This window comes from Amphiura filiformis, chromosome 6 (genome assembly GCF_039555335.1).
Source record: "Amphiura filiformis chromosome 6, Afil_fr2py, whole genome shotgun sequence".
NCBI lineage: Eukaryota > Metazoa > Echinodermata > Ophiuroidea > Amphilepidida > Amphiuridae > Amphiura > Amphiura filiformis.
Genome location: NC_092633.1, coordinates 22,993,446 through 23,018,260, shown reverse-complemented (window position 1 = coordinate 23,018,260; position 24,815 = coordinate 22,993,446). Strand labels below are relative to the sequence as shown.

At 35.4% G+C, this 24,815-nt stretch overlaps 1 protein-coding gene across 7 annotated transcripts in view; it reads right to left on the bottom strand.

Annotated features, from left to right (window-relative positions):
• LOC140155158 (uncharacterized) overlaps positions 1-24,815 on the bottom strand; it is a 231,930-nt gene that overhangs the window by 58,359 nt on the left and 148,756 nt on the right. For 6 of the 7 annotated variants that reach the window (XM_072177883.1, XM_072177886.1, XM_072177884.1 and 3 more), the window contains one exon: positions 22,345-22,506. In XM_072177883.1, coding sequence (XP_072033984.1) covers positions 22,345-22,506 — 162 coding nt within the window. Of the gene's footprint in view, positions 1-22,344; positions 22,507-23,273; positions 23,294-24,815 lie in introns of those variants that run through there. The other variant, XM_072177889.1, reaches the window with a different exon arrangement.

The following is a 24,815-nucleotide window of genomic DNA, read 5'->3' as shown; positions in this document are numbered from 1 at the left end:
GTACACAATGTGTTTATTGAATGTACTGTTTTAATGTCAGAGGCACATGCATGCAAATTAGAAGACAGCATTTTATAGCTGTAGCCATCTTATTTATTATAGTCACAATAGGCTTAATCAATATAATAATATTGTATTTCTATATAACAGGGGTGTGAAAGCTTGTGAAATATCCCGAAAGTAGTCGAAAATCCTAAAAAGCAGCGTGAAATTGGGCTAAAATACCCCAAAATGGTCTGAAAATAATTGTGGCCACAAAAAATCCTGAAGAATCACTCCCCCTTGATATAAAGCTTACGTGTATGATTAAAATTTAGACTTCCACAACTCATCCCTCACAAACTAACAATTGAAATTAAATCTGGTCAACTAGATATACCTATTTGACTGACGTTGTGATGAGATTGACCTTGAGTACCAATCACTTCTGGTATAGAAGGAGTTATCTGAGAAACAGTGTAAGAATGGAGCCTTTGGAAAGTACCACTCTATAGCTTGTAGTTTGGATGACAACATGGGGGATTTCCCTGCGATTAATCTCTTAATAACGCCACAAAATACAGCATTATTTATTGTTGGTTCAAACATAAAATTCACAAAACTGTTCACCTTGATGCTGGTTTGTGTATGATCAGTCCAAGTTACGGGAACTTACAATTACTTCAAAAGTCTTCCAAACGAAAAATAACGACAGTGACAAATAAATGGTCTTATCCATTTTAATGTATGTTATCTTCGTTATTGGTTTTTGGATTCGTTTATGCAGTAAATATCACAAAAGCTGGATAAATGTGGTGTAAAAGATGGTATGAAATCAGCGGGTATCGCTTCGGAAAGCGTCCATGTTGCCAACACCCACAATCCTTTGCAAAAAGTTTTTAGGGGGAATCACATTAAGATTATTTGGACATTACAAATAGTTTGTACAATTTGACCATGCTTACATACAGGCATTTGGTGATGTACACAAGATAATCTTTATTTTTTCCATATTTACAATGTTTCTATATAATTATATATACAAGCAGCAATGTTTCACTTTAATAAACACAGCCCTTAACTAAAATATCTACAATAGCTCAGACTCCCCACTCAAATAAGAATAAAAGCGGCAGCTTATATGATACCACTATATCATATTGAATAGTAAGCTTTGTAAGATTTCTAGACTGTTTTAGCTCACAGCAAATACTGGATGAGAGTACTTTATTTCATGGAAGCAAGCCTCACGAGTCCTCTTGTAACCTACTTTCATGGACTGCCATGGTCTACCGGGCTATCAATCACAAAGACACTGCATAATCACTTTTTATTGTCAAAAAAAAAAAAAAATTGGGATTCACCATATTTTTTTTTGCTGAAGTTAAGCATTGACGTCAAGTACCGATGAACCGTCTTTCATACAATTGCTCTAATTTAATTGAATTTCTTTTCATGTAGAGTTGTATAGCAATGGAATTCATCACATTCTATGTTTCCTTTAAAACTTCCCCAATTTGTCATCAGCGATAAATACCGACATGATAAGGGTAAAGGTGCCATTTCAATATTCATTTCCGGATTATCATTCACCTAAGATTATGAGGTGTCATACTGTAGGGCAGGGATTAATTAATTAATCAATTAATTAATTCATGATAATTATCAGTCTGTCTCTTCTTAAATGTCTTACCTGCGCTCCGACTAGTGGAATTTTAAAATTGTATTTTTATAATCGTATTAGAACTATGCTGGTGTCTACACGTCAATTGCAATTTAGCATGACATTCAGTCAGGTAGCATTAATTTTGTGTTGTTTTGACCAATTTGAGGCATTTAAAAGCTGAAGTAGTGGACGTTAATCCTCAATAAATGATTATCAATCAGTCTATATGTGTCTCACCTGTATTGTTCTTGTGGAATTTCACAATAGCATTACATTATAATTTTTTTTTAAAGCGCAATGATTTATAGGCATAGGCACAATGCTTAGACGTTGATACACAAGCCTCAGCATACTTTCCCGGTTGTCGCTGATCACTACAGCCCCACATCATGCCATAAACCATTTAACAACAACACAGGGACTTTGCAGCTTCAAGAGCACACACCCTAGACATATGACCTTCGCAACCAGGATCAGCTCTCCAAGTTTTGTAGGGGTTACAACGAGACAATTAGCAGTAAATTCCTTGTCCAGGGGAATTTCAAGCTAACTCAATCTTTCACAAGAGCATACTATACCACCGCCAGGGTTTGAACCCGCAACCTCTCACACCATAGTCGAACGCCTTATCGATTGAGCTAACTCGACTTAATTAAATCTGGGTATGCAATTACATTTAGTCAGATAACATTAATGTTCTGTTGTTTTGACCCATCAAAACATATGAAATTAATTCTAAACCGTATAATTATGATATCAGATTCAATCAATTTACTTACCTGTATAGAATCCATAAAATGATGTCAACATCCCATAAGCAACATGGAAAAAAGAAGGAGGGAAAAAAGAAAACATTAGTGTGTATATTATACTATTAAAGATACAGATCTTCCACATACAGGAAATGCTTCCAATTTCATGTTACAGTTCTCGAGCAACAAGAACTAGGTTTTCTTCATTTCCTGGAAAAAATCAGGACTGGAATATATCATCGATTGTCATATATCCTAAAGCAAAGCTAAATATTACCGAGTGATTTGATCAGGTCTTCATATTCTTGCATAAACATAAAATACAAATTATTCACTGCCCCAGTGTATATATGGTCTATATGCATTACATTACGCAACTTACAATGTACAATCAGTGCTGTAAAAGCGTATGTTTAAGTGACAATAGCATATTTTTTGTACAAAACATTTTGTCCACCTGTCCACAGAATCAGGAAACACCATCAGGCTGATTTGATCATAGTAAGGCTTGATATTAAAATAACAATCCAAATAGCTCATTCCTATGGTTTTAGTGGAATTCAACAACTGTTTAGCATCTGCTTTGTCCCTTTAAAATTCTAAAAAGCCAATTGTCCATAGGCTTCAACTTGATCTATTCAAAAGCAAAAGAAATAGTGTAAATTTTGTACATCGGAATAAATCCACTATTTTCGACATATTCCCTACCTCTTCAAGTACCCCTAGCGTCATATTTTACAACTTATCCTGACATGACATCAGACCCCCAGTACCCATCATACCCATCAACTTATCACAAAGAAATCCTGTTCTCAATGCCATTACTTGTCAAATTTTCAAAAATCTGAACTTCCTGGTCTGTGGAAATTGCCGGGAGAGCTTTATTCAAGTCTATTGGTCATGATTGGCTAAAACGTTCACATCCACCTGCCCAACCAAATGAAAAACACAACAAAACCATAGCGAAATTCAAATTTACCTTGGCCTTTTATCCGTCGAGTATATACTTTCAGTTAAGAGCCCTTAGATATGTCAGTTATAAAATGATAGTGCCATTTAGTTTTGACTGAACTATGAAAGCTTTTTGGCTTTTATTGATAGCATGAGATGATGGCTGACAAGCATCTTTAGCTATTGCCATATTGTGCGAACTTTGTTTAAATATTTACATCTAATTCTATTCTTTTTAAACTATAAGACTGAGTGATGATAAGATCATGGCAGAGGGTGAAAGATCAAAAGATCAATGACCAAATGGCATAAAGTAATCACTTTTTATTATAGGCATCTTCTGACAGCAAAATTCTTGCTCAAAAATGACTTCCATTTGGAACTATACTGCAAAAGCATAAACAGATTCAAATGTACTACTGCCGGCTGGCAAGTCATTTGCCTTTTGGCTTGTAATTGCTTCAGTGCCAGCTCTGGGTAAATGGGCATAGCGCTACCAGCAACATACACTTGTAATACAGCTACAGCTAAGATTCAAACCGCCTGATTCTCAGTTTTAAAAGTCCTGAGGTGTTTTCACCGGAGGTAAGGCACACACAAGCACAATACATGGCAGTGTGTACTTTACATTACTCTATTTTGCACATGCAATCAATGCGTTGTACTGATTATGTTGGCGGGCCTGCACCAAATTGGGATGCCCGCTGGCAAACTTTAGGCTGAGCAAAGCAGCTAGCAGTGATTTGAGACTAGCATGCAAGTGTACAATTACAAGAGCAGAAGCGTGAGAGAACATCTTCTAATGCAAGTGATTGGTATTTAGCGCATCCAGTGGTTGTATGCTTCTTTGCCAATGAGCTACCTGTTGACATTCTCTGCATACATTCATTGGGCTATTCCATTTAAAATCCACACTACCCCTGTGGAAGATTTTGGAAATATCTTCCACAGGAGGAGTATGAATTTCAAATGGAATGAACACATTAGGTGGCTCCATTTGAATTTCATACACCCTCTGAGAAAGATTCAACCTGAATCTTCCATTGAGGAGGGTGAGTTTCAAACAGAGCTGCTAATGTATTCATTCCATTTGAAATTCTTACTCCCTCTGTGGAAGATATTGCCCAAATCTTCCACAGGGGTAGTGAGGATTTTAAATGGAATAGTTCATTCATTCACTCTGAACACAAGGCAGGTATTACTGAGTAAACTGAGACCAATCTATCAAGACAAGTGCTCACTAAGATGCAAGCAAATAACGGAGACAACTTGAAGATCATTGTAACAACACACCATGTCAAAGTAATAGTTTCACTACTTGCAAGTTTAAATACTGTGATGAGAAACAGTTCAATTAAATAAGCAGTACTTATATAAACCTAATTCAAATCTAAAAATACCACACAAGTCTTGATGTCAGACAGCCCCAGACAATACTTCATCCTGTCAATGCAACCCTGGGGTACTCAGAACAAAAGTATAGGCCATCAAATGGTTTCAATTGCGCTTTCATTTTGCAAAAGTTTCTCAATTCTGAGGGGGGCACATCCCCCCTCTGATACCACCCTGCGTCACGCAAGCGCAATGCAATGGCCGCTTCACAACCATTATTTCGATTTTTTACATCACCCTGACTGCCCCCCCCCCACTTTCAAACTCGTTCCGCCGCCGCTGCAGCTAGCCTTAAAACAACTTCATCATCATGCAAAAATGTGAAATTGACTTTTCACAACATCGTCCTTATTTTGCTTGATCCATCTTGAGACCATTATTGCAAGTTTTAAATCATTTTGCAACATGATAATGTTTGAAATGACTGTAATACCGTCCAAAAATACAGCTAGATTCAACAACCTAATCACTTGAGGATTGTCACTGTACATACATGAAAATTTATTGGCAAATAATCATTTTCACGAGCAAATTATGAGAAGGCTGATTATATACAACGACAACATTCATTACCATTAAATTTGCACAAATTGCTGGTTTGTAAATATCAAAACTCATGTATGGAAAAACAACCTTCATTTGCAAGTAAAACAGAAATGTTAAAAAGAATCCACAGCACTCCAAGTGGCTACCACCAAGAAAATATACATTAAAATAAAAATTTACTCAATATATATAGGTATATAAAGCCTTTAAAAAAAAAAAAAAAAACTTGTTTGTTAATCTGAAACTGAGTGAATTGGTAAATCACAAAAAAATTAATCATGCAAAAATTTCCGCTTTTACATTAGTTGTTTTGGCTAAACTTTCTGGGTTTTTTCCCCGACAAAACATATTGCCTGTGTATTTGTCATCAAACAATTTGACAAGCTTTTAAGATACATCTTCAGAGACGTGAAGCGGATATCGATGCTACTGACCCAAATCAAAGGTAGCTTGTTTGTTTCCATTTTCTCTCTGTCGATATGGGTTGTTGATGATGAAGACCTGAAGTTCTTGGAACAAATGGATATGTAAAATGTATTTTTGATGCATGATTGTTAGGACAATACCCTGAGGATTTTAAAGCTATAGAAAGCAAATGGCTATCCTTTCCAGTCATGTCACTTTTCTGAATTAAAAAAAAATATCTGAGAGTCCCAAGGGATTTTCAAATCTTCTTTGAAATCCCAAAAGGTACACATTTTTGGAATCTTCTACCCCTGGCAGAAATACAAAAATTGCTACTGGTTGGTCACTAGTAGGTGGTATCTATTTCCAAGGGGCTACCATTTTAACATTATTTTAGTTCTTATTTTGGTAAATTACGATCAAGTTAATGTTCAGGTACATAATATGAATGAGGTTAATACTGTAAAAGTTGAATATTTGCAATTATTTAGACGTTTGATATTTCTGAAGCATAGAATATTATTATTTCAGGAATTACCAAGTTATACATCCTTGACACAGGCTTAGGAATAAAAAAAAATCCCTTGCATTATTCAATTTTTGTGTTGGGCAAGTGGATTGATCTAATATTGCTTTGTTTTATGATTGTTTTCTTTTCTTTTCATTGTTCTTTCATTAAATCATGACAAATCTAAACATGCAAGAAACTGACACCAGATCAATTTTACTACAGCCCTTTCCATTACTGATTCAAATGCTAGCCTACATACAACATAAGTATGACTACCCCATATAGAAATTGTCTTTAAAAATTTATGATATGTGAAAACATGGCACTGGATACTAAGGTTTCTAACACCCCACATCTGTTGAATTAATAAACATGACAAAATTTGATATCCTTGCATGCGCTGTGTGCTTAGCTATTCCAATGAATCATCCTAGGGTAATTACTATCATTAAAGTGCTGTTTCATTCCAAACGATATTGTCTTTGTAAACAAACTGTTCTTACTAATCAAACATATAGATGTTAGATTTCAGACTAAATGTGACATTTGGAAATTGAGATGCAGGTACTGAATATGGAGCATAAAATAATAAAATACGTAAGAAAATTGGAAGAATAAATGCTGATAACTTTGTAACAAAGTATGCTACGGTTGTGAGGATTTCAACAATGGCATGTTTTGCTACTAGACAAACTGATGTTGATAACAACTAAAATTCAATATTCCCTCCTTTGGCCTGATTTGGATCAGGGTATAACATTTTTTATAACAGTATTTCATGGATTACGACTCAAGTAGCATGAACAAATTTTTTTTTATATATTCAATACAAACTTGACACATTATTAAAAAACATGACTAAGTAAATATGTGATGCATGATGTTGAATAATAAAAAACACCTTTCCTACTAGGAACCGATCATTTGATATCAATTTTGATGATCGTACTTTAGCTATAGGAAGTCATTAAACCATAATTACATGCAAATGCCAGAAGGGAGCAAACCTGTCATCCATCAGACTTCATTATTTTATCAATTACCACCTCGCATATTATTTTCACTGCAATTTGTGGAGGATAGAACAATGCTCAAATCACACAGGAACATTTTAGTACTATTGATTTTCTAATTATCTTTAGTTTTAATATGCAAGCTGTCAGAGTTTTAAAGTGTGATTTAATATAATAAGTTATCGGTAGAATGCTGTACCTTTCACATAAGCAATTACTGTCCACAGAGATTTGGTTTTCGCAAACACTTTCAAAATATTTTTTATTCAAACCAATAGATCTGTCATACGACAAATATGACAGTATCACAGCAATAGTAGGGGGAATGGAAACAAGAAGAGAAAACAACAGCAAATTAGGATATAATATTACATGCATTGCCTGGGCTGTTTCCATCACATGATATGCAGTACATAAATACAAAGTTTTCAACCAATTTGGCAAATTTATACTAGAATTTATTGGCCTTGGGCCTTCTTATCTTGAAAGAAGTTAACTTAAAATAATCTTTCAATATCTCTCACACATTAATACCTAAAAGTGGGGAAGTGTTTGCCATTAACAATAAATCAAGAATATTGTACATGTAGAACCCTGCATGTTATCCCTGCAACATAACTATGCAAGCTCCACAGATAAAGCTCGAACCAATGGTTCTGGGTCACATTGGTTTAAAGAGTTAACATAAGAAACATTTTAAAGAAACATTTAAGAAAGTAACATTTAAAAGCATCTGATATAAAAAGGGTTGGTAAGATACAAGACCTAGCTGCGCAAAAGTCACAGCTAGTTACAGAAAGATTTTTGAGCTCAACTTAGCTTAGCACAAATCTTTTTGAAATACAGGTTTGCTACAAGGCAATTTCTCTTTGAAATAAAACTACAATTTCCTCGGGATGGTTTGCACCAACCTGTCAATTTTTACATGATATAATATTTACCATTATGATGGTTAAACAGGCTCATATTGCCAAGGATTTACAAGATATATACATTTTTTTCAAAAGAAAACTAAACTTGTAGAAGACATGCTTGCAAAAGATAGCTTCAAGCAAGTCAAGTAGCTACAGGCTTCTTCCGGAACCTCGCTAGGAATGATCTGACAGGCTGGCATTTTAGAAGCTAGCACATTCACACAGGCAATAGCCCACTTGCTGCTGCTGAGGATGACAATGACGACGACGATGACGATGATGCTCACTCAAAAGTCCCACTGGGCTACTGATATTTCTTAACTTAGATATTATTGACAATTTTGTTTTCTCCTTATATGCCAGATTGTGATAAAATTGACAGCTCGCATGCTCTCTCTATTGGTAGCTTCTAGTGCAAAAATAACCATTCCCAAATGCTTTTTTTAAATCTGCCTTTTGTATCTTACAATTAGATGTTGTTAAGACTGAGTGTGATGGTTCAAGACCTCCTTCCTATCTCTCTTCTTTAGCATGGATTGAGGGGGCACATCTTGCTACTTTATTCACAACCTGGTGCTTTTCCTGTCCCACTTTTGTTGCCATGTGAACCTTATTTATTTTACCGTATTCATTCTAATAAGCACCCAGGGCGCTTAACAAAGTCATTTTGGGTGGGCGCTTATTTTTTACCTGGTTTACCTAATTTTTTTGTTAGGGGCGTTTATCAGAGACAAATTTATGTATGTTATAAATGGGTCCTGAGACGTAGTAGCTTTTCTGATGTAGAAAATGTATTGGAAGTTTACACAGGACTTCTAGTCCTCCAGCTATTTCACTGTATCGACGTCTATCCGTCACTTCAACATTGATGGTACCCTTTGGCAAATTGAAAATACCCTGGGTGGGCGCTTATTGGGGCATGGGCGTTTATTGGAATGAATACGGTACTTAAAATATTTATGTTGTGTCAGTTTCTTTTACAGTATTTGTTTTTAGCTGTGACATCTGTTCCGTACTACTAAATGTAACTTATTTATTTATTTACTTATTTATTATTTAACCTGGGGTGAGTAGTCACTTCACTGGCACTGTTCTCTATTGGTTCCCCACTTGTTGATTTATAAATTGTACTGATGAGTACAGTATTGAGTTCTTGCCATATTGAAATTCATTTGTCAGTTACTTTCAATTGCATCATTCATCTTCGTCATCCTTCTAATCGTCCTCATCCTCATTGTCCTCATCATCACTCCTCCTCCTCCTCCTCCTCATCATCATCATCATTCACATCATCATCATCCTCATCATCATCATCATCATCAAATGATAAAGACAATGATGAGGTTGACTAAAACCCTCTGAGGTAGATGATTTAAACATTATGCAAAATATTTTGTAGCAAATTATCACAGACAGTGCTATCTATTGAAGATAGCTACTGACAGTGCTATCTATTGAAGATAGCTACTGACAGTGCTATCTACTGAAGATAGCTACTGACAGTGCTATCTACTGAAGATAGCTACTGGCAGTGCTATCTATTGAAGATAGCTACTGACAGTGCTATCTACTGAAGATAGCTACTGACAGTGCTATCTACTGAAGATAGCTACTGACAGTGCTATCTACTGAAGATAGCTACAAAATATTTTTGTCGAAAATTATCACAGAATATAATAACAAAACAAGCAAAAACAGTTACTTCAAAGGTTCATCAATTTTGATCCAGTGCACTAGCAGTAAACAGTGGCAAAATAATCAAGGCAGTACTTTTCATGGACTACTTCATATTTGGGACATTATAATGGAAACTTGCAATCTTATAATCACCTAAAGTATAAGTAATGAAACATCACCGCACATGGAAACTCAATTTTGTCAATTGAGGCCTCTTTGATAGACATTAAGAGCGCTATTACAATAAAAAATTCATGGAAAGGAATTGCTCACAAGGTTATCCCTTTGAAGTAGTGTGGTTCATTACAAAGACCGGTTCATCAGATGAGTCTATTGGAAACAAAATGTGCTTCCTGAGTTGGTATCAGTTTGAAAAATATATTGAAAATCAACCTGTCAACGTCATTTGAAGTTGTGATGTTTGGTTTGAGAAGATAAACTTAGAAACTGGTTTTCAAGCACCTGTTGAACTTTATGATTCATCCTCATAAATTAGCTATTATATCCTTCAATGAACAATATATAGTAAGTTTACTGTCTACTTCTGTAGACTCTTTAACCTGGTTCTTTCCTGCAAGAATTTACTTCTACATTTCAATATCGACTGCTCAGTGACAGAAGTGGGTAAGTGCAATAGCTGCCATGTGTAGATGAGTACAATATACTGTGTGTAAATTGCCCAATGTGCACAGGGCAGCTATTGCACTTACCCACTTCTGTCACTGAGCAGTCGATATATGCTATATACAATTAGACACCCTTCTGTTTCCGATGACAATCTTGTCAGTATTCATGTAGTCTTCAAGTATAGACCGGGTAATTAACAAATGCATTGTAACAAAGTGGCAAATGCAACACATAATGGGAGAGAAAAAAGTTGGGGGAAAAGGAAGAAGCAAAGGATGCTCAAAAGTAGGCCATCTTCTGCCCCAAATCCAGCTGCTAAGGCTGCTATAAGCCCTATGGTATATTGATTCTATCCACCTTGCTAAACATCCACACATTCTGTACATACACCAAACATAACAATGTCATTCTGATCAACACTGACAGTGCTATCTACTGAAGATAGCTACAAAATCTAATGAAAAGACCTTATTTGTAAAATGTGAATTGGGAAAACCACCTGAAGAAACTAGATTCATTTTTAGCTTAGAGATATTTACATTTAGGAAATACTAGAATTGTTGGTCCAGTAGCTAAGGAATGAGTAATGTTGCTACAAAACAACTTGTATGGAATTACAGATCTAATATACCAAATGCAACAGCCACATGAACAAGTTGTATTTCTACATGTGTAAAGAAACAATTTCATGCAGGGATACTTTAATTGCAATGATCTTTTGTAAATACATACTATTTACTCTGAAAGCTTAATATATGCAGTCAAGGACAATAATTACACTTGCCATGGTGATGGCATTAGCCTTTTTGAGATATGGCAGAAATGCACAAAATGGGTAAAGTCTTTTGAATTTGCCAGGTTTTACCCAGATTGAAGACTGCCCTCCTATTGTCACTAGGATCCACAGCATGCTCATCCATCAGGGCACAGTTCTTCAACTCCAATACATTTGTACATTTATTGAATGATTTGTGAAAATTTGGGTACAAAAAAACTCATTCTCTGCAACTTGAGGTCAAATTTGGTACTATGATTGTTTGATTGAGGTTATTGAACTATGCCATTGAGATGAGGCCATTGTGGTCCATAGTGTGTGTACGCCATATATTGAAAAGGATAATTATAACGGCATGTCAGTATAATTAATTCATTACTGCTTATTCTTATTCAATGGGTGCGTCTTGTAAAGAATTCACGTAATTTGATTGGTTTTCAGGTGTATAATATCTCACAATAGTTGATAGTGATATTAGTCAGGCGCCAAGCCGCCACGCATCGGCTGCACACTTGTTGCTTCTCAATGATCGCGCGATTATGCGTTCGCGTAATACACGCGAGAACTAAGAACGCGATTCGGCAGCTTAGATGTTCGTGATGGTTTCGTTCATTTAAAACAACGGGGATGTCCTCACAAAAGTAACTTTATTTTTTTCTGAAAAAAGGCAGTTTTTCTCGCAAAAATTACATTAAAACTGAATAAGAATGAGAATAAATGATAGGATTTTGTCTTTTGCCTATCCAATATCGTGTCATAATGGATGGGCTGGCCAATATTTTTATTGTAGTGGATACGGCTGCGCCGGCATCCACTACTCAAAATATTGGCCAGCCCATCCATTATGACACGGTATTGGATAGGCAAAAGACAAAATCCTATCATTTATTCTCTAATTATTTACCATATATCTAATAACAAAATCATCTAAGGGTCAGCATGTAATAACATACAAACAAGGGTGTTGTGCTTATGAATGGCAGCAAAGTAGTAAGCTGCTCAAGTGCATACAAATCATCTTGCCAAGTTGTATTTTGTCTCTAATAAAAGCAAGTTGAACAGGACCTAAATATCATTCAACAACAACAACATTTGTCAGTGGCCTCATTACAGACAAAAATGAGTTAATGGGTATCCATTTAAATGGAAAGGGTGTAAAGTGAGGGCCATGGACTGCTGTTTCAATGTTCCATAAGAATACCACAAGTATGTCAAATGCATATTGTTTTCTTTAACTCTTAATGGTGTTTTCCTATATAACCCCTTCAAGATTTAACACTTTCATGTAATTTGCCTTGAGTCCCTTTGAATCCTATCACATTTTTCATAGCAAAATGTGTACTTTCAAAGTCATCACTGATTTGACCTGCTAGTATGCCCTAGCTTGCACCCAAACCAGCTGCAATCAAAGCCTGGCTGCCTCATATGATCTATCCTTTCCACAGCATATAGGCATAGTCTAGAAATGAATGCTACATAGAGCATACTATATCCTACAGCATTCCTACACACTCTGGTTCTAGCCGTTATCAGTATCTCACAATCTATACATTACATTTCCCCCATATCTTCCTTTTGATTTGGGCCAAAAATTCATATCTGTGGCTCACTGTGGCAATGGCAACCAACCAAGCCCAGCAGGTGCATTTTAAAAGGTCGATACTATGACCTGGCCTGCTTGATAAATCGCCCTTAGCATGGAAAACAATCGTGAAATCTTCCCTCGGTTTCCTGCCTTTGATGCTCCGTACCAGAGAGTTTGCCCTCTTGTCCACGGACACCACATTTCCTTAGTAACCTATTGTGTGACATCTGCACTAGGTAGACGGTTCCAGGCATGAGGAGTGTAAGCATGCAGCAGAAGCAACCTGTCAACTGCTTCTATATCCTATACCATTCACCATGTTAAAATATTGACTAAACCCTAGATCGAGAAATTATAACACTTCTATGGGATGTCACTAGGCAAATTAATTTTACATAGGATGTGTGCCTCTCTGCAAACATTACTGAACACTTGCATTGGAAATATGTGTATCATAAAAACAGCCTTTAACTCTTGCTTTACTGAGTGACTTTTGTATGAACATACATTATGAAGAGGGGTTATAAACAACATCCAAACATCCAAAGAAACAGGATGCACCAAAAATGTGGCTAAATTCAAACTTCTCTGAACAATATGGAAATGCTGATATGAATTATTTTCACAATTCTTTTCTCAATATAATAAAGTATAAGGTATAAAGTAAGCAAAAGTTTAATGTTTCAGACCAACATTACCACCACATATATATGTTGACTACGTACGTATCCATGCAATGCAATGTATCTCTGTTCATTATACCTGATAGCTGCTGTTAATCTATTAAAATTCGGTCACACAGATCAACTTGGCGATAGGAGGCTTGTTTCTGCAGTTACTAATTACTGGTGTGATATAGCAAGCCTATAACGGACCACTATATTCAGATCACCGTCTGACAGAAAACTAACAAATTGCTATGTTCCACCGAGGTTCTTAACCTCAAAATGATTATCCTTGTTCTTTTAGCTCAATGTTTTACAAACATTTGAGTCAAATTCTTGGGTGAGTATTGACCCAATGGTTATTGAATACATACAACCAGCCATTTTACCATCAAAATTCCTATGACATACAAACCCAATTCAATATTGTGATTTTATAAAGTACCCCATGAATCAATTTTGCATATAAACGCATATCACACCAATCAGCCGTTTACACCAACCTGATCTCACACTTTTCATTGAGTCTATACCAGACGGATTTGATGGATCAAATCAACGTGTATATAGGCAGTTTATTAACCATCAAGGAATCCAACGAGACTGATTATGAAAGTAGGTTCACAAAGTAGAGTAATGACATTTTAGGGGAACATGTTGGTGTAAGGAGCCTTGCTTAGTTGACGCTTTATATTCACGTCAGGTCACACTCATCCATCTATATACATATTCCCCTAGCAGCCATTCAACATGTTTTTCAGCAGCTAAAAAGATTATCATAACAAAACATACTATGTGCATCACAGAGGACATTTTCACACCAAAATTTATTAGGTCGCACAATTTGCTCATATTTTGTGATTTAATGCCACAATTTTTTACATTTGCCACACTAAAAAATGTGACACTGTAAAGGTGAGTAACTTGGCATGGAATCGGGGATATCCACATTTGAATGTGTAGTCCCAATTAGAGGCAAATGTTTCTCATTCATGTCCCCAGTTGAATACGGAAAACGAGTACACACACTTTAAACCATTAAAATTAATACTTAGGCCTGTGAAGAAATCTAATATATTTCTCATTACACCAGTCAATTTTTAGGCTTGAGATCTGGGCCTGAGATGTTTTGTTTAGATGGTTTAAACAATCAAAAGTGGTATTGTAACACAGTGATATGCCAGCCAAAGAGCATGCACTGCACATTGGGACACTATGGTAGAGTACTCCTACTATCCAAACTGCTGATGCAATAACTAGTTATACATAGGAGGTATAAAATGTGCGATAAAATCAGACAGCCCACCTTTAATATACAATCACATACTCACCTTGGCATTTTGATAACAGAAAATCAAAGTTGATTATTATTTTCTAGTGGAAAAGGTTGACTTGACTAACTGTACTGTGTAATTTATTGTAAAAGTTTCCCTGGTTTATTTCTCACCATAGGAGGAGTGGGTGTTAACCCTTGACTATTATAACACCTTTCTTCCAGATTTATCATTGTTGTGTGAAAATACATCAGGTGTGGTGAAATTGAATACATAAGTAAACCTGCTTACATATTCAATAAGGAATATATGCTCTTAACTATGTCTGTACAATAAAAATATATTTCAGTATATTCAAAATGTAAAAAACTCGTCATATTCTGTTGCAACATTTTTCCCTTCCAAAAACCGTAAAATATTCATCAAAAAGGTGGCAACTTTGGATACCAAATCTGATTTTTTTTTCTCGCCAATTTTTTCAAATTTTGAGCTGCTGTATCATGGAGAGGTTACACTGTGTCTAATAATGCCGGAGTGACATCTTTGCATCTACTTAACGAGGATTGACAACATCAAATGGTGAAAAATGAGTGGAAGTGAATGAATTATTCCTACTGGCAAATGGAAAACAGCAGTGAGGTCAAACAGTACATTCCCAAAGGCCTTTATACTATTCTATATGCATCAATTAAAATGATGCTGACGGTGATGGGAATATTGTATGTCAATTCTCATTATAACCCATTCATATTTTGTGGGAAGATGGAAAAAATCAAAGAATATAATTGTTCAAAGGTTGTGACTCATGGTATAGAACAGTTTAGTAATGACCATATACAAATCACAACAAGCTAATTAAGTCTGAGTCTTTAATGCAAGGCAATGACCATTTTATTATAGCACAGATTGAAAACACCATAAATTATTGGTGTAAGATGATCACTGGACCTTGCTTAATTGCTTGATTGTACAGGTGCATTGGAACAGATTGTCAAGTGCGGGCCCTCTACGGTTTGTGAAAACAAATTGTTTCTGAAACTGTGTAATTTGATGAACATGAACAAACTGGATATGAATATTCACAGTAAAGAATGTTTCCAATGCTAACAATATCTGCAAAACAGGACAAGCCTAAAATTTTGAAACACTCGAAATTCCTTCAAATTTCCAAACAAAACCACCATTGCAATGAAAGTTTTGGCACTAAAAAGTAAAAAAAAAAGAGAGACAACTAAAAATAAGGACAGAAAACAGTGAGATTAAAATGAAAAGGAAAAGAAAGAAAGCTGTGAATTTAAGTGTTGGTCATAACAAAAAAACAAATTTAACAAAAGCACTCATCCGCTTGATGAAAACCTTATTATACTTGCTGTCTGCATCCTTCTATCTACAGTAGACAGCATATCAATATTATTTACCAATGCTGCCTATAGAATAGAAATTACATCTAAATATGGTTAAGCAATGCATGATGATCCGATGATATACACAGCTATGTCTAAAGAAACTGGCATTCAAATTCAATATGATTTACCAGTGTAGCTGGGTGTACATATTATAATATGGTGTATTAATGTAATGTGCATACATATTTGCTGTCTTCAGTAGATAGCATACAATATCACCTGCATGCGCAATTGCTCATTTGATGCCTTCAGTAGATAGCATTCCATATGGTGTATTAATATAGTGTGCAGGCATATTTGCTGTCTTCAGTAGACAGCATACAATATGACATGCATGTGCATTTTCTGTCTTCAGTAGATAGCATTCAATATGGTGCATTAATGATTTAATGTAGTGTGCATGCACATCAGTAGATAGCATACAATATGGCCTGCATGCACATTTGCTGTCTTCAGTAGATAGCATTCAATATGGTGCATTAATGTAGTGTACATGCACATTTGCTATCTTCAGTAGATACAAGATAGCATACAAAATCAAGTATCAAATAGCATCTTTTAACTGAATTGCGGCATATTTATTGTCTAAAGAAAATGCACACACACTTCAGTTTTTAAAAGTCCCAATGTGATTGATCTTAGAAAGTACAATTTGTAAAAGGAAACCGACATAAAGAAACTAATTAGCTACAAGATGTTTTCCACTATTGCAATATTCTGTCAGCAAATTGCAAAAGGTTGCAACACTTCTATGACAATAAGTTATACTAAACCCCAACAATGATTTGCATTGTGCAAGATGATGACTATATTCATGTGTGTAAATGTATAAGCAAGATGATGACTATATTCATGTGTGTAAATGCATAAACAATTTGTCCAAACACTACTTAAAAAATACAACAAGCTCCAAAAATACCTGACATTGAAACCTGACAAATCAATATCAGGTGGCACGTACCTACATCCATTGCCAAACGGTTCGTACCTTGACATATCTGTTCCTTCTGGAGTTGTCTATATTTATACAGCTTTCTTGAAAGGAAAGTCATGTCAGTGGATGCCACAAGTAGACAGCAAAAGAAACACAGCAATGCATTAATACTTCTACAACAACCTTCATACATGTCTGTAGTACCGGAATAGAATGCCAGCTTCGACACCATCCCTTTTTCCGACCGATTGGAATATCTACCATTTTCTTGCAGCACAAATGCACTTCTTGCCTGTAAGTCTTCCTTGTTTCCACTTAGTTCTTTTAAGACATCAATACAGAACAGAATCGCTTATTGATTTGTCTGTTTTCTTGCAACCTTTTAAGTGAGAGTGAAAAGTAAAGTGCATGTGAACCAACAAGTAACAGGTGTAGTATTAAATAACCCATTGAGGGGGTTCAAGTAACCTTGTAAGTGCAATGTTAGACCTACTCCAGATGTAATACTTTCAATGTACCATTTATTTTCTATCCAGTGTTAATTGACATATTTGTCTCTCATTAACATTCAGCTTAACTGAGCAATCATTGTTGTTAATCAGTCAGAATTAATAGGTAAATTTTCACGGGAAAATTTTCTGGACACGTGACACCCATGGGCGCAGACATAATAGCATTATGGAATGTGACCCCGAGCACAGCGGGTGTTCTTCCAATGTATTTGAATAGGAAGAATTCTTCCTTTGAGGCAAAATAAGTTACTTGTCGCAAGTTAATAATGTTATGGTAAGAGTTTCCGTAGATAAATTTTTTTTTCCGTAGATAGATATTTTTGAAATTACGTTTTGATGATATTGTGAAAAAATTAAGATAACATAATATTTGCAATGCACAAATTTCTATCAAAATTGCGATCAAAAATACTATTCCAATTCAAAATTACTAAGACTTGAATAGCGAGGTCACCGCCGGGGGTCAGAGATCAGGCTCGAGGTTACACTCACATTGATACGCATTGGTCACGTGTCCAGAAAATTTTCCCGTGAAAATTTACCTATTAATGTTGACTGTTAATAGTGATTTTTATTTCCCACCTCAAGGCTGCGTAAATTAAGAGCTAAGATGATGCTGAAGGATTCTTAAAAGGTTGTTAGAATTGCTTTCAAAATTTCTTGTACTAGACAAAAACTGAGCACTAACTCATAGATCTTGTTATCTCATTTACCCAAGTTTTGGGAACTAACCAGTAATTTGTTTCTTCTACCATTGTCTGGTAGACACGACTTAACCTTAATGTTGAGTGTATGCACATTTTGCTGTCTTCAGTAGATAGCATTCAATATGGTGTATTAATGTAGTGTGCATGCACATTTGCTGTCTTCAGTAGATAGCATACAATATGGTGTGCATGTACATTTGCTGTCTTCAGTAGATAGCATTCAATATGTTGTATTAATGTAATATGTATGTGCATTTGCTGTCTAGAATTGCTTTCAAAATTCCATGTACTAGTGTGAGCACTAACTCATAGATCTTGTTATCTCATTTCTGCAAGTTTTGGGATCTAACCGGTAATTTGTTTCTTCTACCGTTGTCTGGTAGACAAGACTTAGTAACTTGCAAGTGCAAATTTGACCAAAACATACCAAGCTCTTTCTGTGTAAGATGAAATAAATAAATGGTCGATATAAAATAAAGCACATTGATGCCATTTACGATATTAACACAAGAGCAACCAATGACATCTGATATTATGTGACAATGCAGAACTGCTGATTAGTTCATTTAAACACTCTGAAAAAAAACCTGAAATAATGTAGAAATTAGAAGTAAAAGGTTGGTTGAAATCAAGTTGCATTGTGAAATTTTCATATAAGGAGTAATGATGCAGAAAATACATATAAAACAATATTTGATAAGTTAATTTGCCTGGCACAATGTACACAATTAAAATACATAATGATGTAAAAATCCACGTAATTTTAGTTACATAGTCAATTTGTGATCTAGGCAATGTACACAAATGTGACACATAATGATGTACAACTGCAATGTAATATAAATATTTCCATTTTGCTTGACAAAACCAAGTGAATTTTTATTCACTACAATATTTCGTCCTACACATCCGGTATGACTGATATAGTCATCTGATCCACTTTCCCGTGAATGCATTGTAATATATTTCTTAAACAGTAAATTTGCAATGTACATAATACATAAAGATGTACAAAAATGAAGTAGTGGATGTATAAATCTGAAGTTTAAGTAATAGAATGGTTGAATACTCAATTTACACTGTGCAATGTGCACATAATAAGTACTGATGTCTTACACATGGTATTACATGAAGAAAATAAGAAGCCAGGTGAAATCAACAAATAAAGAATCAATGAACACAAAGATTGGAATTGATTAAACTTTGCTCAGAGCGAGGTGAAAAAATGATAGAGCTAAATTTAGCAGAAATAAAATAGGAGTAAATACTAGGAGTTATAGTGAGTCGGAGAGAGACTGAGTGTGAGAGAGAGGGAGGGAGAGAGACATGCAGAGGGAGAGAGAGGATTTATAAGGTTTTTCTGAAAAGCTAAAACATAAAAAAGGTCTCAACATAACGATGGAAGATCAAGCATGGTTTTTTAGTCAGTATCATGACACAAGCTGCATCTGCTAGGGAATCCTGCTCCTGACATATATGAAAAACTTTCCCATATGAATCATTTACTGCTAGTTTTTTTTTTAAATCAACATCAAAAATGCATGTGAACTTGTAGTAAATGTACCATGAAATTGTTTGGCAACACATTATTTTCTCAATGTTAACATCCCAACTTAAAAATGAGGCTAATAACACGCAAGACAAAGCTCATTAGTATAGCTACAAAATGACAATATCTGTTATCAATTGGATACACATGGCTACCCCCATAAGGAAACTACTATGCCTCATCTGCCGACGCCAAATTGCACATGCAAGTATAACAATGCGCTTAATCGTCTATATTACTCTCAAGAGTACACATATGATGAATCCGCTATATTGAAAGCTATCACGTAAAGGCTGCATTTGCACATCAACATTGGAAACCGTTTCCCTTTTACTACAATCATATAGCGAGGCATGACACCAATACCATTCCTGTCCATGTAACAAGATAGCTCCCTTCGATTCTATATAGCTTTCACTCAATACTTCATTGCTGACTGGTCGTTTCTCTATCATTTTATAGGTACAGTGTTACCTGAATGCAACGCTTCTATATAAATGATGAGACATGCTGTGGCTACTCTGAATGGCAATTGTATGGTATGAAAGATTAGAGATACAATGTAAGCTATAGGCAAACTGCTACTTAGGCTTCAATGATGACAAATTCCTATGCTCACATCAGATCACACATGCAGCACAGAGAAACCTGTTCCATTTCAAACTTTTTGTGTGGTCGGAACAAACATACTATTTTAGTATATTTTGTAAAAGACTTTTTTTGTACCACGCCACAAATTGTTAGTTCCATCATAAATTTTTATACTACATTGTCAATATAAAAGTACAATGCGGATTGGATATGGTAATTAATTATCGGCATTTATTGGCTGACAAGACTCCCAAGTCCCACTGCATGCTTGTGTTTTAACTATACATTATTTCAAATTTCTAAATCTAAATAAACCTAAAACAAATTATAAACTGCCACGACGCACAAGCCTGGATGCAACGCCTGGACAAGCTCAGCCGCATAATCACTCTGCAAGGCCCAGTCCCCAAGGAACTTGAAGATGTCTCAATCATTTTCGAATTATACAAAATTTCAAAATCCAAATAAACCAACTATCATGGCCCCAATCACAACACACAAATTTATTTAATTACACATTCGTTCTGTAGATCTGCTACTAACCATGTTAGCATGATATGCCCCAACCTTGAAACATTCTCCATACAATTAAATGCCACTAAACGGTATTGATTTGCACATGTAAGCTCGGACAGTCTCAAACCAGTTCCTAATAGATATTAATGTAGTTTCTATTATTTATTGCTACCGTAAATGGTGCAATTACTGTCCATTAATAGTCAACCAGCTGTGTAATTAAGGGGCTCTAATCTAATAAGCTTACCTAATTAATTACTTCTAGGTCATCAAAAGTAGGTGATCGTGTCATCTGCTACAGTGTATTTCGTAGTAACACAATTTTAATTTGAAAACTTTCAAAAGGAAAATTTAAAGAACTAATGGGCTATTCCTGTTACAATCCATATCCCCCTATGGAAGGTATGACCTTAATCTCCCACACAGGGGGTGCAGATTTCAAATGGAGTGACCCATTTTAGTAACCCCATTTGAAATTCACACTCCTTTTGAGGAAGATTAACATCATGTTTTCCATAGGGGTGTAAGGATTTCGACTGCAACAGCCCAATATCACATCACAATTAAATTAATTATGCATTTTTTGTTGAATTGCATTACCCACATGTATTAGTCTAATCAAATTACGGATGATATTTCTCCTGATTTGTTTTGACAGAACATGTAGCGAAGAAAATAACCCAGGAACAAGTTTGATGCTATTGATTACTATTTCAACATTGTTATGATAAATATTCTTTTACAAGTATCCATGCTTAAAATTCCTCCTACTTATACCTACTAACATATACCTTGATGTAACAATAAATTAATCCTCTCACAGAGTAACACAATATACCCTGTTATCTCCTGTTACGATTGTTCTGTTTATTTTGAACTTGTTTAATGCTTAATTCTATTTGTTACACTGTCCTTACATACACAATATCAAATGTCATCTTGTTTATTCATGACCATTTAACTTACTAAAACACATCCACTTTACCAAACTTGCGTCAATTTATCTTTATTTATATCAACTGAATATTTGATCGAATGGAAAACTGCACAAACATGTTAAAAAAACAAGTGCATCACCTTTGGATCAATCCGCTAGCCGTAGCTACCCACACCTTGCCTAAGATACATATATTATTTCAGTCTTTCCTTTCTCCTTGTAAACACTTTAAAAGCCTGCAGTGACACCTGTGCCCCATAAAATCCTTAAAACCAATGCAAATCTTGACACCAATACTAGCTGAACAAAGCAGTGGGAAGGATATATATGTGGCCATGCATTACCTTACCAACAGCAGACATCATTATATTCACTGCCATATCTTCTACTTCCTTCTTATATGCCACTAAATCCTACCCATCTCCCACCTGCCCAAACCCATTCATCCCTCAGTACTTACCCATACTTCTTCTCCTGCATTTCTCTGGCAGCAGCTTCCTGTGCTTTACGTTCAGGATCAAAGGAGCTACCATCCACGTAGTTATCACCAATGCCAAACGCTTCACGTAACTTTGCATTCTGTTTTTTCTTAGCCTCCGCAAGTTGGTGTGTCTCCATGAGTCTAAGCAAAGAAAAGGTAGAAAAAAACACACACTTCATAAATATTCATTCCTTTTGTAATATCTTCATAGCAATAATCAATCAAGAATTGTCACACATCCATGGTTATATATCATAGAGTGAAAAGAGGCAATTTGAAGGATCATCTATATCATCCAATCACACTGTTACAGCTCATTTCAAGTCTGACGATCACACTGCTTCATAAATCGCAATGCATCCTACCAACGATGGTAAACTGTTGTTTCATATGTAACAAAATTTTTGAAAACACATGATAAAAAGACAATACATTCCATCAAAGTAATATTCAAATAAATTGACCTGTTTATAAATATGAGCATACCAGTCCAACTAATTTCTCTGACAGCGTTGGTAAACTATGAATCCACTTTATACAATTGGCTTTCACATTGAAGTCGAGCACGTCATGAGATTACAATGTTACCAGCATTAAAAGACGGTATTACCATGACTTATATGTCAACATGCCTGCCTCCAAGGTTAAGATTAATAATCCTCTAAGATATGGTATTTAATTAAGTGGAACAAAACCATAGATATGCCAAGCTCATCAAATGAATATGGATATAAATGCAAATAAGGAATGTTTTATAATTAGCCATTAAACCCCAACAATCAATAACATTTAATTAGCATTGGTTAGCATCTAGTTAACATGATACAATATGTGAATGTGTCTTCTAAACTTAACACCACATAGTTGATTGAATAACCACCAATCTCCATTCAAGGATACAAAATCACCTCATTTTTCAACGGCAAATGAGCTACACATTCCCCCAGCACACAACTGAAATTGCTATCCTCCTATCCAATGCGACAGTTGCACAAATCAAAAGATGCGAACACTTGAACAAGATCAAATAACTGTATGCCTTAAATCCAGATTGTCAATAAAACAATCCCCCACCAGCTACATGTAATCATTAAAACATAAGCCACGCTATAATACATATAGTGAAATCGCATTGGTGCTTATCCAGGTGAACTACAGAAAGAGAAGTGTGTTGATGATAGCTGTACAGATAGGAGTCAGTGTCACATACCCATTTCAAAGTGAATAAAACCAACAGATTTCTACTATCCAATCACGAACAAGAACCCTGTGGCCTAGTGCCGACAGAGATGTTAATAATTAAACTTGTAAATGCTTCATTAGCAGAACAACTAATGCAATATGTGTAATGAACTATAATATGATGTGAGTGAGATGGTGTGGACAAGGAAAAATGAAATTTCATGTCAGTTGGGATTTTAGCTGTGTTTTGGGATTTTAGCTGCATTCGGTGTTTTGCTGGATCGGTAAACCCAAATGAAATAAAAAAAATTGTAGATTCTTAACATTATTGGAACAAACACACATGGGTAATAATAATATACCCTGTATATCATAAACACAAGTTAATTAATCTGATAGAGACACGATACAATCATTCACCAGGACTGGAAAGTACGTAATGGTTCAATTCTCAAATGCAATTGAAGCCTGCCTTAATAGACATCACTCTGTGTTTGTCTTACAGTAAGCAGGGATAGCATATGTTGTTGGACAGTATAAAGTATACTATACTATTGAACAGAAACATGCTACTTACCTGCCAAAAGCATTGTTAAATGTATAAAAAATGTATGCCTTCAACAACCAGGGTGTTGGTTAACCCACATGTTGGTGTGTTTTTTTATCATCCATCGTAACTTCACATGAGCATAACTAAAAGTTTTCTTCTCCCCTCCCTATCGGCCTTCTTAAACACATCTTTGTGCGATAACATCTTCTAGGATAGTTCTGCATTTTAAATTATCATTATAAGTAAATAAGTAAAGAATAGTCCCTCTTAGAGTTCTGTGGCATCGCCTCTCACTAGAAATTCTTGGTGATTGTTAGCAAGGATAAGCCTTCCAAACATCAGCACTAGTATACTATAAGTGACACCTTCTACCCACCATTTCATAAAACTACCACCTAGAGAGATATGCCACCATATCTTGGCAATGTTTCTTACTTTGTGATTATATTCCAGAAAACACAAAATTTCCAAATAGAATGGCACTAAAGCATGATACTTAAATCCCACATCAATTTTATTTCTCACAATGTGTGATAGTGCAAGAGGCAGTAAGACACGTTCCAATTACACGGAAGGTAATTTACTGATCAAAATAGGTGAGGCTTGTCGGTTGCACATTTCAAGAACTTTCAGTTAACGTATGAACTGCAGCTCATTGATCCACCTCACATGCTATTCTAGTTGAAATCCATACACCCCCTATGGAAGACATGATCTT